This window comes from Aristolochia californica, unplaced genomic scaffold (genome assembly GCF_029961685.1).
Source record: "Aristolochia californica isolate CCGP_79_NKW_82.1479 unplaced genomic scaffold, dmAriCali1.0.hap1 SCAF_4, whole genome shotgun sequence".
Classification (NCBI taxonomy): Eukaryota; Viridiplantae; Streptophyta; class Magnoliopsida; order Piperales; family Aristolochiaceae; genus Aristolochia; species Aristolochia californica.
This window is the reverse complement of record NW_027182103.1, coordinates 369947-381549: the sequence shown is the minus strand read 5'-3', so window position 1 is coordinate 381549 and position 11603 is coordinate 369947. Positions and strand designations below refer to the sequence as shown.

General features: G+C 42.2%; 3 protein-coding genes and 1 non-coding gene across 7 annotated transcripts; all 4 read right to left on the bottom strand.

Moving 5' to 3' along the window:
- Positions 1–275: 275 nt before the first annotated feature.
- LOC137962068 (uncharacterized) lies at positions 276–653 on the bottom strand. The gene has a single exon (XM_068808778.1). It carries the CDS (start codon positions 651–653, stop codon positions 276–278), a length of 378 nt encoding a protein of 125 aa, XP_068664879.1.
- Positions 634–4931, bottom strand: LOC137962212 (protein ALF). Of its 3 annotated transcripts, XM_068808952.1 has the most exons (4): positions 4499–4931; positions 3429–3769; positions 2990–3313; positions 634–745 (listed from the first exon to the last, which is right to left on the bottom strand). In XM_068808952.1, exons 1-4 carry the CDS (start codon positions 4929–4931, stop codon positions 719–721), a joined length of 1125 nt encoding a protein of 374 aa, XP_068665053.1. In that variant the 3' UTR covers positions 634–718. The 3 variants fall into 3 exon arrangements, with proteins under 3 accessions (XP_068665053.1, XP_068665052.1, XP_068665051.1); XM_068808951.1 differs by lacking the exon at positions 634–745 and having other exon boundaries at positions 2900–3313; positions 4493–4931; XM_068808950.1 differs by lacking the exon at positions 634–745 and having other exon boundaries at positions 2900–3313.
- On the bottom strand, positions 1573–1715 carry LOC137964397 (small nucleolar RNA snoR137). The gene has a single exon (XR_011115593.1). It is a non-coding gene; the product is annotated as a small nucleolar RNA snoR137 (small nucleolar RNA).
- A 3345-nt stretch (positions 4932–8276) lies between the features above and the next one.
- LOC137962733 (CRAL-TRIO domain-containing protein YKL091C-like) lies at positions 8277–11558 on the bottom strand. Of its 2 annotated transcripts, none has more exons than XM_068809768.1 (6): positions 11324–11558; positions 9943–10201; positions 9551–9587; positions 9313–9418; positions 8902–9012; positions 8277–8783 (listed from the first exon to the last, which is right to left on the bottom strand). In XM_068809768.1, the coding sequence occupies exons 1-6, from the start codon at positions 11420–11422 to the stop codon at positions 8664–8666; spliced, it is 732 nt and encodes a 243-aa protein (XP_068665869.1). In that variant the 5' UTR covers positions 11423–11558; the 3' UTR covers positions 8277–8663. The 2 variants fall into 2 exon arrangements, with proteins under 2 accessions (XP_068665869.1, XP_068665870.1); XM_068809769.1 differs by lacking the exon at positions 11324–11558 and adding an exon at positions 10332–10641.
- Between the last annotated feature and the right edge of the window lie 45 nt (positions 11559–11603).

Sequence of the window (11603 nt, the reverse complement as noted above, 5' to 3'; positions counted from 1 at the left end):
GATAACGATTGGTCTTACACGATTAAAATTCATCCCTGAACCACAAAATATAGAAGATTATTTGCCTTTCCTGCCGATTCAGAGAGACAAATTAAATACAAAAAGAAGAAAACCAATATTTAATTTCACAAATCCAAATTCCCAAGACCGTTCTCTTTCCTCACACAAGAAAATAGCATTCCACTAACATTTCCTTTAATCGAACATTTATCAAGCAATTAAATGGATATAGACAATGCAAAAAGCCCCATAGTCGCAACGCATGAATGGATTCCCTAAGTTTTCCGCCGTAGCCGCTTCCTTAGCTTCTTGTACTTGTGCTTGTTCATTTTCTTCTTCCTTTTCTTCTTCACACTATCTGCCCAAATCGTCTGCGTTACGTCCTCGCCAGAACACAAATCGTGAGACAAATTTAAGCAGTAACCAAAGGCAAAACTGGGGTAAATTCTACAGGACCCAGAAAAGGGAATCTTATCATTGTCCACAGAATTCAGGTGATGAGTAGGGGGCTTCTTGGCTAGGTCAAGTTTATCTTGGTTTGCGAGTAGAGTGGCAGCGGGAGCTGACTTTGAAGGGTTGTTTCGGAGGGAGCTAACGAAGATTCTGAGAGGGGAAGGCAGGTTAAGGACCTTGCGAAGAAGATGAACCGCCATTGCAAGAAAAATCTTTTTACGAGTCAGATTCGACGAACGCTGCTTTCCAGCACAAAAGACTCGAGCTAATCGAGACAAGAAGAAGATGTGGACTTGTAATCTCAAGAGTGACTGCCGACTCGAGACGAGGGAAGCTCCTCATAAATACAGAGCATGTAAGATCGGATTCTCTGACTCGTCACATTAGAAGGACTTAGATATTGTACCACTTATTATAAGATCGTATTTTGCCTACAACTATTAAGAATTTACACTTTATAAATAAAATAAATTACAATCATTTTCTTAAATAATGATCCTTTGATCTTCCGACAAAGTTTGCAGTTAGCTTGTACAAGATAAGAAAACAATTCGTTGTTCTTCAACATTCCTTGTTTCATCGAACATAATTAAGCAGCAGAATTACTTTTTCCTAACAAACAACAAGTTAATACCATTCTTTAGAGCAATTTCGTAAAATCATTTTGTACTTATACAGTATATACATTAACCTGAAACCCTCTCACGTTCGCTCAATCTGGAATCCAGAGAAATTTAAACCTCTGCATAAGAAAAGTCTAAAATACAGGATTCTACAAAAAGCTCTGGCTGATTCAGCGTCAAAGTCGATGAAAAGCAGTTCTATCTACCATTTGTCTCGCAACAAAATACCGTATTCAGAACCCAATCTCCGTATTAAGATCAGCTTCAAAAATGGCTTCCTACAAAAACTTTGGCCAGAAGAAGCGACATAATGGAAAAATCTGTTTCCTGCGACCTAATAAAAAAACCTAATTCTCCAGAGAATTCAGAAACTATAGGCACAATGACTGTTCCTTCACATTGTAAGTCAAATCGAAACTTACGTAGAAGGTATAAATCGTGAAAGAATTTAGCGAACTTGAACCATTTCTCGTACTGATACTCAGTACCAGATAATAAATATACCAGAAGACAGGTAACATGGAGCGAACAGTCATGAGCACCATGCTGTTTAATACTGGCAACATCAATCAATCTATGCTTCACAACATGAGAATCCCTACTGTATTTTCAAAGGATGCTCAGTCAGTAGGAAGCAACCAAATCCCTAATCCTAACACTCAACCAGCTCACCCTTCTTTCATGTAACAGAAAGAAGCGCAAGTTACATCCAGAAAGGAGAAATAAAAGGGACTATAAGAAAGAAATTGTCGCAAGCAGACCACGGACGGCTAAAATACGGTAAATAGCCATCAGTTCATTTAACAAATGATAATCAAGAGGCTTGCATTGTGAAGAGCAACGAAGCCCTTTTAGTATACGCTTCCGTTGACGCGTCCGCCGGTAATGGAGAAGTTTCCGACAAACGCAACGCCTATCAGAAGCGAGAAGAGTAAAACTCCTAAAATGAAAACGAGGGCTACGGCCACCTCCACTGGGCACCCAGCTTCTCAAAACCCTAAAATCTACAAACCCCTCAACCTCGAAGCTCGAAGGGCTATCGGGGACGCTTAGGTGGGGACGCTTAGGTTAAAATGCCAGCCCTGGGCTTCACTATTTATAGAGATGGCCAAGGAAGAGTGGAAACCACAAATCTCCGGAGATGGAAGTACTAAAGTACCCCAGTATAATATAATGTTTGACATCCATATCCTATGCCCTGAAAGTCATCAAATATGCTGCGGCGAGTCAGCTGCGGATTTGCCTCTCCAGCCAGTGACAAAGACTGAGTCATCTTCTACCAAAGTGCCGATACTGTGCTAGACCACCGATTTCACTCGCCAATGACGGACCTGGGATACCCGGTTGGTTACACGACTAAGTCAACTCAGGAATGCTCCAAGAAAAGCCTTGACCACATCCTCTTCAATCGGCTATATTTATCTCTGCACTATGTAGGAGTGCATTTTGTTTGAAGCAATCTGAAACATCTTTAATTTTTGTTACTCAAATTTACATTAGAGAGTTCTTGTTTCTGAATCATAAACGGCAAAATTAACGATGGCTTAAGCAACAATTACAGAGTCGGGAGTATTTCGATAAGTTGTAGAATTAGTTTTTATAAGGTTTCTATTTTTCTACTAACCGTGGAGTCAGCACATGCTATCCATCATTCTTTCGGAACAGAACCAGAAAGCCTACTACTGGAGAATACATCTCTCCCTCTAAAGAAACTAGTTTCCGACATTTACATCATCCAAGAACACTACTAGTGTCAGACGGTAGATTAAAATCTTCACCAACTAAGGCAAAACCTGTATCTATTAGTTCTCTAATCCGACTAATCCAAACAGTACAGCTTAAACCATTTTTTAGGTTAGTTGTAAAACACCCATATACTAGAAAGACTGTCGGACGGCGGGGTTTCCGACGACGGAGGCGGCGGCATTGCTTCGGTCGAGATGGCAGAGCTGGCGGAGCTTGGTGGGGACGTACCAGATGGAGAGGCGCGGGTGGGCGTTGAATATGGCATCGATGTCCCAGCCCTGACGTGCGGCCATGGCAACGAGTGGCTTGTAACAGGCCTGCCTCCAGGCCCCGACGTTCTCTCCCCTTTCTTTATAGGCTCGCCGGAGGACGTTAGAGGCCTCCTCGTCGAGACAGTGCAGGGCGTAGCAGTGCACGTAATGCCTCATCTTCGGCTTGTTGATGTAGCTCGCCCCCGCCTTCTTCGCGTACCTGAACACCTGGTTCGTCACCTGCAACGCCTCATTTTGAGTCAACGTGCCCTTCCACGACATCCCCATGAATTGGAGAATGAAAACTCCGGAGAACACGAAGAAGAAGAAGAGTGAGTCTCTATGACTCGATTACCTTGGTGGGGCATTTCTCACCCTTCTCCTTGGCAATGTTCTGGACGTGGAGGAGGAACTCCCGGCACTCCTCGTACAGGTGGAAAAGATAATCCAACCCATTCTTCTTTCCCCGAGCAACCTCTCCAGGCTCTGTAACAATAAACGGATGCTCCCGCTGCCGCTCCCCAACTCCGCTGCCTCCTTCCTCATCATCATCCACATCCTCCTCTTCCTCATCTTCAAAGCCCCCTATCTTGCTCCTTTCCTTCCTCCTCCGCTGCCTCTTCCTCTCCCCCACTGCCTCCCACACCCCTCCCCCGCCGCTTCCCGCCGCCTCCTGCACTGGCTCCTCGGACAACCCTGCAACACCCCAAACCACACATCAATCAGTACAATTTACAAAACCCCCCATCTTGTTAAGAAACGCCTCTTGTCGCTCTTGTCCTTAATTGGGTTTCTCGATTCAGAGGCGCTCAGTTCAGGTATTTTTTTACAGAGAAGCCAACTTCTCTGTCGCATTTTGATGGCGACATTAAAACGATGGCGTCCTTTTCCTCCATAGGGTGGCAGTCCAGGCTCGTTCTAGCATGACCAGTGAAAAAAGCAGCCGACACGAAGAGCACCGGTAGCCGTTGATCTGTATTCCAAACAGGGCTCCACACGGTAGCGCGGATGAAAAGGACCGTAAATGTTGAGCCAGCCATGGCCCACAATATCTAGAGTGAAAAACAATTGGGGAATACGACAAAAAAGCTCGATCTTCTCCTGAGGAGGGAACCCTGACACGCGACAGTCGAATCCGGTCCAGACCCGTCTGCGACAAGGTCTGTGTTCCCTCGACTTGCGCACGTTAGTATTTACATGCATCTTGAAATGTCTACCGTACGCCAGGGGTTCACGATTGTTTCGTTCGTCTCTCACCTTCGCCGGTGCAGTTGTAAAAACCAAAGGAGAAATCTTTTTCATTTTCCGAGAGTTGCTTCAGATGCGCACGTTAGTGAAAGTGAGTTCGGAAGATCTACCGAATCTCAACGTGATTGAATGGGAAGGGAGGGATGGGAGGGATGAGACTAAGAGAGAAGCACGGACCTTCCTGGGAGAGAGCATCGAGGGCGTTGGGATCGGCGGGGGGGAGTAGGAGACGGCGGCGAGAGGTGGCCGCGGCGGAAGCTTCGTCATCGTCGAGGCGACGGCGCTCCGCTCGTAGGGCGGCCTTGATGCCGTAACGCTCGCCGACGAGAAGCTCCCAGCGGAAGATTTGGGAGAGGGTGGCCATCATGTCGTCGATCTCCTCGTCCCGCATGTCCAATAGGGTACTCACCGTGAAGCCCAGCTCCGCCATCTTGGCCACCGTGAAGTACCGCACACCGTACGCCTGGAACAGCTCCTCCAGCCCTCCCACCTCCCTCGGCCTGCACATCCCCGCCGGCGCCACAGCGTCCAGTAGCCGCCCCGCCGCCGCCGTCACAGCTCGAGGGTCCCACTTCATCATGCTCGCCGCCGCGAACGCGTCCGGATCCATCACCGAAATTCCCGAACTCTCCGCTCTTCACTCTCTCTTCCTCTCCAGTCCACTTGAGCTCGCTCTGGCGCGCCACCAGAGTTTCGTCAGCCAGCATCTTGTAGTAACGTCCTCGTACATTAAATGACAAAAATGCCATCTGGCTAATGGTTGTCTTCTGCTTCCACTTAGCAAACCGGTTCAAGATTAAAGAAAAAATTGTTGATTTCAACGAAAACTAGCGAAGACCCAACAAGGGTATTATGGATGAGACAGGAATCAGATTCAAGGATCTAAGCATGTCACAGGTTTCCTCTCTAATCTGAACTGAACCTAAACCCGTCTTAAACCCGAACCGATCGGTTGTTATCATCTCTGGTCTTGAGTTGCTAATTTAATGAAATTAGCCGTCATTCGGATCTGTAATTAGGAAACTGCCATTTTATTACTGATTTCCGAAATGACAGTTGGTTGATTCTCCAAGTGGAAAGACTAAAGGCCTTGTGTTTTTTTTCCTGTTTTGGGTAGATTACAGGTCATGCTATAGACCAGGAGGGGTAGGATGGACTGGTGGTGCAGGGTAAGAAACAATCTGGCTTTCTCGTTAAATAAAGAAAAGGAGCAGGGAAAAAGAGAGAGGGTGAGTTGATGTGATGGTGAAGATGGTCTAATCACCTCTGTTTGGGTAATCAGAAAAGACTCTTTCCTTCCCAGACGGGTAAGAACAAATTTGGGAATAACTTTATTTTTTATAACATAAAAGAAGAAACTTTTTAAAGAAAATTTAATAAACTGTCTTTTCTTCCTTAAAAAAAAAAAAAAAAAACTGTCTCTGTACTCTCTAGTTGCCCCCATAGGGTCTCTATGTTTTTATATTACAAACAGATTATCTAAGAATTTATAAAAAAATCTTAGATAGACTGGTATAGAAAATTAGATCATATGACTTAGTTGGGATAACATTGCAGTACCAGTTCTTTGTTGTTGTGCAGAAAAATAGAATCAAAGAGCATGAGAGTGGAAAGAAAGAAGGAGAAACCTGAGTCCACCGTGCTCTCCCTTCTCTGTTATGCAATGTTGCCTGTACCAGAGCAGAAACAGAATTAAAATTAAACTCATAAAAAGAAGGATTTTTGTAAAATAGAGAACTTTGATCCTATCTCCTCTCTATCACAGTTCCCACTTCCAAAGACAGCTTAGCTTACTTAGCTCTGGACTTCTAACATTTGTTCCTCTACTTAAAAATGGTGGAGTTAAATATAGCTCAGGGGTGCTTATATTGCATCAGATATTATATTGACGCCTTAAATTCTGATACAATATATCAATATATATATATCCACCTCAAATTCCTATTTGATGGGTGAAGAGTTTTAGGTTATCAATCAACTTGAAAGAACATTCTCTAGGCTATCTTTAAAATGTTAACTGAAAATTTTGGAGACAGTTGCATGAATCATTTACCTCCAATCTAAACTCAACAAATCATATCCCCATTTACTAGTAAAAGATTTCGTAAAGAAGTTGTGCCGATTATGCATCAATTTTCATCCATACATGCTGAACTTCCGAAAATCAGCTAAAAACTTTTATCATTCCCATGAATCCCATCCATGAGGCATCTCGATGATCCAGTGATTACGATGTATAAAAATTAAAAACACTTCTCTCCATTTCTCTTGTAATGCAATTTTCACTCATTTTCAGTGACTCATGTAGATCTTTTCAATTCACCACTGTTTGAGCACGCACTCAGCTCAGTATTGGCAGATCGGATCCAGAATTCCAGACCTAGTCATTCGTAATTCGCAGACTTTGCTCATTTATTTACTTCCAACGATCGACACAACAAAAGCAAGCAGAGCTGCAGCAGAACTTACTTCAGAATCAGCCGCTCTTTCTCTTTCTCTTTCTCTCTCTCTCGCTCCAAACGACGACAGTGTACGCGATTTGCAGGCGGAGATTTCATTCTCCTTTTCCGCGGTGTCGTCTCGGCGGCCGGGTAGGACTGGTCTGCGCGCGCACGCGCCCCGGCGGCTCTTTTGAACACTGAACACTGAACACCTCGTCCTTTCGCTCTGTCCAGTCGCAGCTTTACACGCGTCGCTCGCCCCCTGCCACTCCGTCCGCCGCGTGCCGGCGATGTCGCTCGGCCCCTACAGGAAGAAGACGAATCTGCGTAGGTAGGGGCTTCTTTTTTTAATTTTGATTCTTCCGAGGAGTGAAATTACCTACGTTGCCCCTATGGATTTCCAGTGTCCCGTGATTGGATTCGGGGTATTTAAGGAGCTTCACATATCCTCGGGGGAACGCGGGACTTGATGTACGGGCACATGACGTAGGAAGGAAATTTTGCATTTCGCGTGTTAGTGGAAACGATCTGGAAACTGAATGGAGACACCTTAAAATTCAATTGCAGAGATATCTGCAATACATACATATATTACATCTCGTGATTTTTGTTACTCGAATAAATATTAAACCCCAATAGGAGATTATGGTCCAAGAGAAATCTGGAAGAGCTGAGGCCATCCATAACCCTTTGGTGTTGTGAAATGAATAAATGAAGCCTGGGATCAAATTTCAGTAAACCATGGTTTTAGGTTCTTGCCAAGTTAACTTGGGACTTGATCAAACCAACTCTGATTTAGAGCTCAGCCATTCCCCATTCCATTCTAAGGCCTCTAGTCTTAATTGAGAGGAGTTGACTGGACTGCCAGGGTCACAAAAATGAAATCCTGCCATTGATTGACAAGATAACTGAGGAGAGGAGAGGAGAGGAGAGTCTCACAACTGAATCCCACTTCCATCTACTGATCTTTTATCATTTCATAGGTGTAAATCCTCAGTTACTTCTTGAAGCTGTTTCCCCCTTCAATTTTGTTCAATTGGATAAGAACTCTACCCAGCATTTTTGAGTTTATATATCTGTCCATTGATTTGATTATGTTACTCATCTTTTTAGAGAAAATAGAATTAGGGTCAAAGAAGGGTTAGGGACTATGTTTTCGGAGAAAAAGAAACGAAAACAATTGCCTGTTTGGACTAAGTAACCAACATGAGTCAAAAGCAAAATATGGCAAATAAAAAAAAAATCCTCTTAGATGTAAAAAATTAGTTTTCCTGAGAAGCCAAAAAATAACTTGTAACAGTTTCTTCCTTCTTCTTTAATGTAAAATGCAATTAAAAATTGTATAGTGTTAGACATAAGATATGTTTATCTATGCAAACAAACAAAACATCTGTGATATACTAATCTAGATCCATAAGTTATATTATGCAAATAATGAGCATATTGCTCAAGTCAAGTTGACTGTGAAGCATAATAACAAGAGCCTGATAATGGTTAACATGAGCTTGGCTTGCTAAGAAGAAAAGGTCATAAACAAGAGAGCATAGCTTGATCTGAAAACAAACTCAAGCTCAAGCTTGAGACAGCACAAGCCTTGGTCAACAGCTCAATCAGTTAAAAGATGTTGCCCATTCACCAGGCTAAATATAACTAACCTTACAAATGAGAAATTGGGCAATCTCACCTTTTGATTTTAAACTGCAGAATTGATTTGTAAGTAGGTCCATGGTTTTAGGCTACAAAACAATTACACTATGCAGCCAAGCCAACTCTAGACATGCCACCGGTAGTTCATCGCTGAAAGCAATCTTGAGACTAGTTCGTCTGGTCCTAGGAGCATATTGATGATGCCATGTCCACAGAAGTGTGCTTAAATACAACATTAGTTCCCTCTTTGCGCTTCATCTTGAGTCTTGAATGGGGACTAGTGGGAGTTTGCCTCCATATATGTCTGGGAGCTGACTCTCATCAATGTCTTGTAGCAGTGTTGCTTTCAGATTCTTGTTTTCAACAAAAATGAACTGCAAAATAAGGAAGTCCAAAATGTAAAACAGAACTCTTCATACTTGTCTTTTTTTGGTTGTTGAAACTGGTTTAATGTGGAAAGACACATGAGTGAGATTCTTGGTGTAAACTCACCTTTTTCCTGGTGTTTTTGTCCATAAATGGATACACAATCTTCCATGTCGCCAGGAACATGTATGGCACATGGATCAAGAAAGCCTTTGCCAACCTTTCTGGGTAATAATTCTGCCATGACAGAAGTACAATTTTGAGCACAGTATAGCAAGTTTCTCTGGTTAGAGTTGAGACTAAAACATCATGCTAGAATATCTACTATCCAGTGAGTAAATAACTATGATTTGAAGTGATATTGCATTTAGCTTGGGCAGAAAGTCTAATTGGGTTTAGTTGTTTTTTCAGAGTTTTCCATCTACTTTATTCAGTTCTCCAAAACTGTGTTAATAAATGAAAATTCAGTTCTCCATCTACCAGGACAGAATATTTTGGAGTTGATTATGATTGGCTTTCCATGGTCTAGAAATAAACCTGCAAAATGTCAAGAGCTGCCAAATATCCACGGATGTCACAATGTGAAAGTCCCCAACCTTGCAGATCTGCAATTGCAATGAACTTTTCCTGTCCACTTGGTGTACTGTGACAACAGAAAAAATGATAAATTGATTTTGTAGCTATAAACTGCTCTATGTGAATGCCCATGTAGGTACATAGGTGAGGTTATATGGAGGAAACCATCCTAAAGAAATGAAGGAAGTATAAAACGTACCTGGCACATAACTTCTCAAGAATGTAAACTACAAAACCTATCATGAAGATTGAGAAAAAAAGGTTATTATCTAATGAACAACCAGTTAATTGTGTAAGCTCAGGAATCCAGTCATTATCATAACATACATTAGTCTTGGAAACAAGACTTCCATGTGAACATATTGATCAGGACTATATGAAACCAAAGAATCTAGCTGAATGCTTCAAAAAAGATTAGATAAAGAGCTTAAAATTCCCTTAACATCTTTCCATTCAATCAAATAAATTTTAGTCATCCTATAAAAATCAAGAGTGTAGCTATTAGAACTGTTAATTCTATGGAATATGCAGCATTTGCATTCTGTTTCATGTGAAATTATAACCAATGCAGAACAATAAGAAAATATATACGTTTGAACTCTTCTAGATCTCGTTTATAGGCAAGATGTTTTGCAACAAATACAACTCCTATACGATGGCCTTTGTTATCAAACCCTTGAGCGAACATCTTCTTCTCAGCAAGTTGGTTTGGGATTTCCAGCTCAGAAATAGAACCATTTGGTAAAGCAGCTTGCCTCCATTTTAGATACTTGAGGAACATGTTAGAGGCCTTTTCAATGTCAAGATCTCGGGCACGTAAAAATCTTCTAAGCATCAGATCATCTACATCCTGCACAAAGAGTTTCTCATCAACTCAATGGAATGAACAAATAATTAAAAAATTATCAGCATTAGTAAGATAGCAGTTTCAGTGGGTTTGGCATATCTTGGACTTAATAATTTGTGAAGCGGTATTCTACCAGTAAGCAAGCAGAAGGCTGCAAAATAAGGAGTGAAATGTACTAAAGAGCTCCTTTTTTGGTGAACATGATGAGAAATGGATTTCATTCCAAGGGAGAAGCGAAGGCATTCCCCCAACCAGATGTCAGCAAGATCTTCTTCTAGCCATGAAATTGGTATTGCTACAGTGTGGACACAGGTCAAATATATTTGATCTCACTGGTGTCAGCAAGAACCACCACTGTGAGTTTTCTTTCCCAACGTCCCAGAAACCTCCTCAGCTAGGAGCGTCCCACTCAATTTGAAGAGGAGAGTGCTAAAGGCGAAGTACTGTGCCTCAAATTAAAAAAGCAGAGCAAACAGAATCAGAAGAGGATGATTACCCAGAGCGCTGTCGTTTGAATGAAGGAAAAAAAAAAAAAGGAAAAATATAATGGCGAAACAGAGAATTAAGTTAAAACAGTAACAGACATAACAGACAGAGACAATTACGGAATAATTGAGATTAAACAGAAAAGCAGTACAGCGAAAAGTAAATGTTGGAGGAAAATTTACGGAAAACAAAAGAAAAGGAAAAAAAATTGAAGGCAGGGTTGACAAGAACATGAAACCATTGAGACACTTCTAGTTCAGCTGATTTCATGGAATCCAGTCTAGTCTGACTATGCATGTACAGAATCTCCATATTTAATTTGGAAACTCAAAGAAATAAAATGCTCTCAAAACGGACGTAAAATAAGAACAAATAAGCTGCACAAAGAATAAGGATTATTAAACAGAAGACCCAAATGAGTCAAGGAATTGACCACTGTACTACCAAGATCCTAACGAGAGCCAACTCTTGAGTCACCACCAATGCATAAGAAAAAGACTGAAACAAACCCAGGTGATAAAACGCAAGCAAGACCACACTTTTGAAATTACATTACACAAAAGAGGAAAGAAAAGCAAAATCAAAACATCCGTGAAACTACTGAAAAGGGAAGAAAAGGAAGAAGAAGAAGAAAAGCACCTTTGAGACCGGATCCTCCCTCTCGACAAAGGCTCTCATCAGCTTTACTTTGTTCCACTCCACATCATGACCCACTATCTCCACCTGGTTGTTCTCCATGGTCGACTGCAGAGCCACCCCGGAAGCTTCCTAAGCAATTGCAGCTGCACCTGATACGAAGGCGGTGAAAAACTAAAGCTACTGGGCAGGGAGAGGTAGACTGATCATAAGCCATCAAAGGCTTTGCATGAGGGTCAGCTCGGGGGGGGACACCACGGAAAGAGAAAGATATGACCCAGGT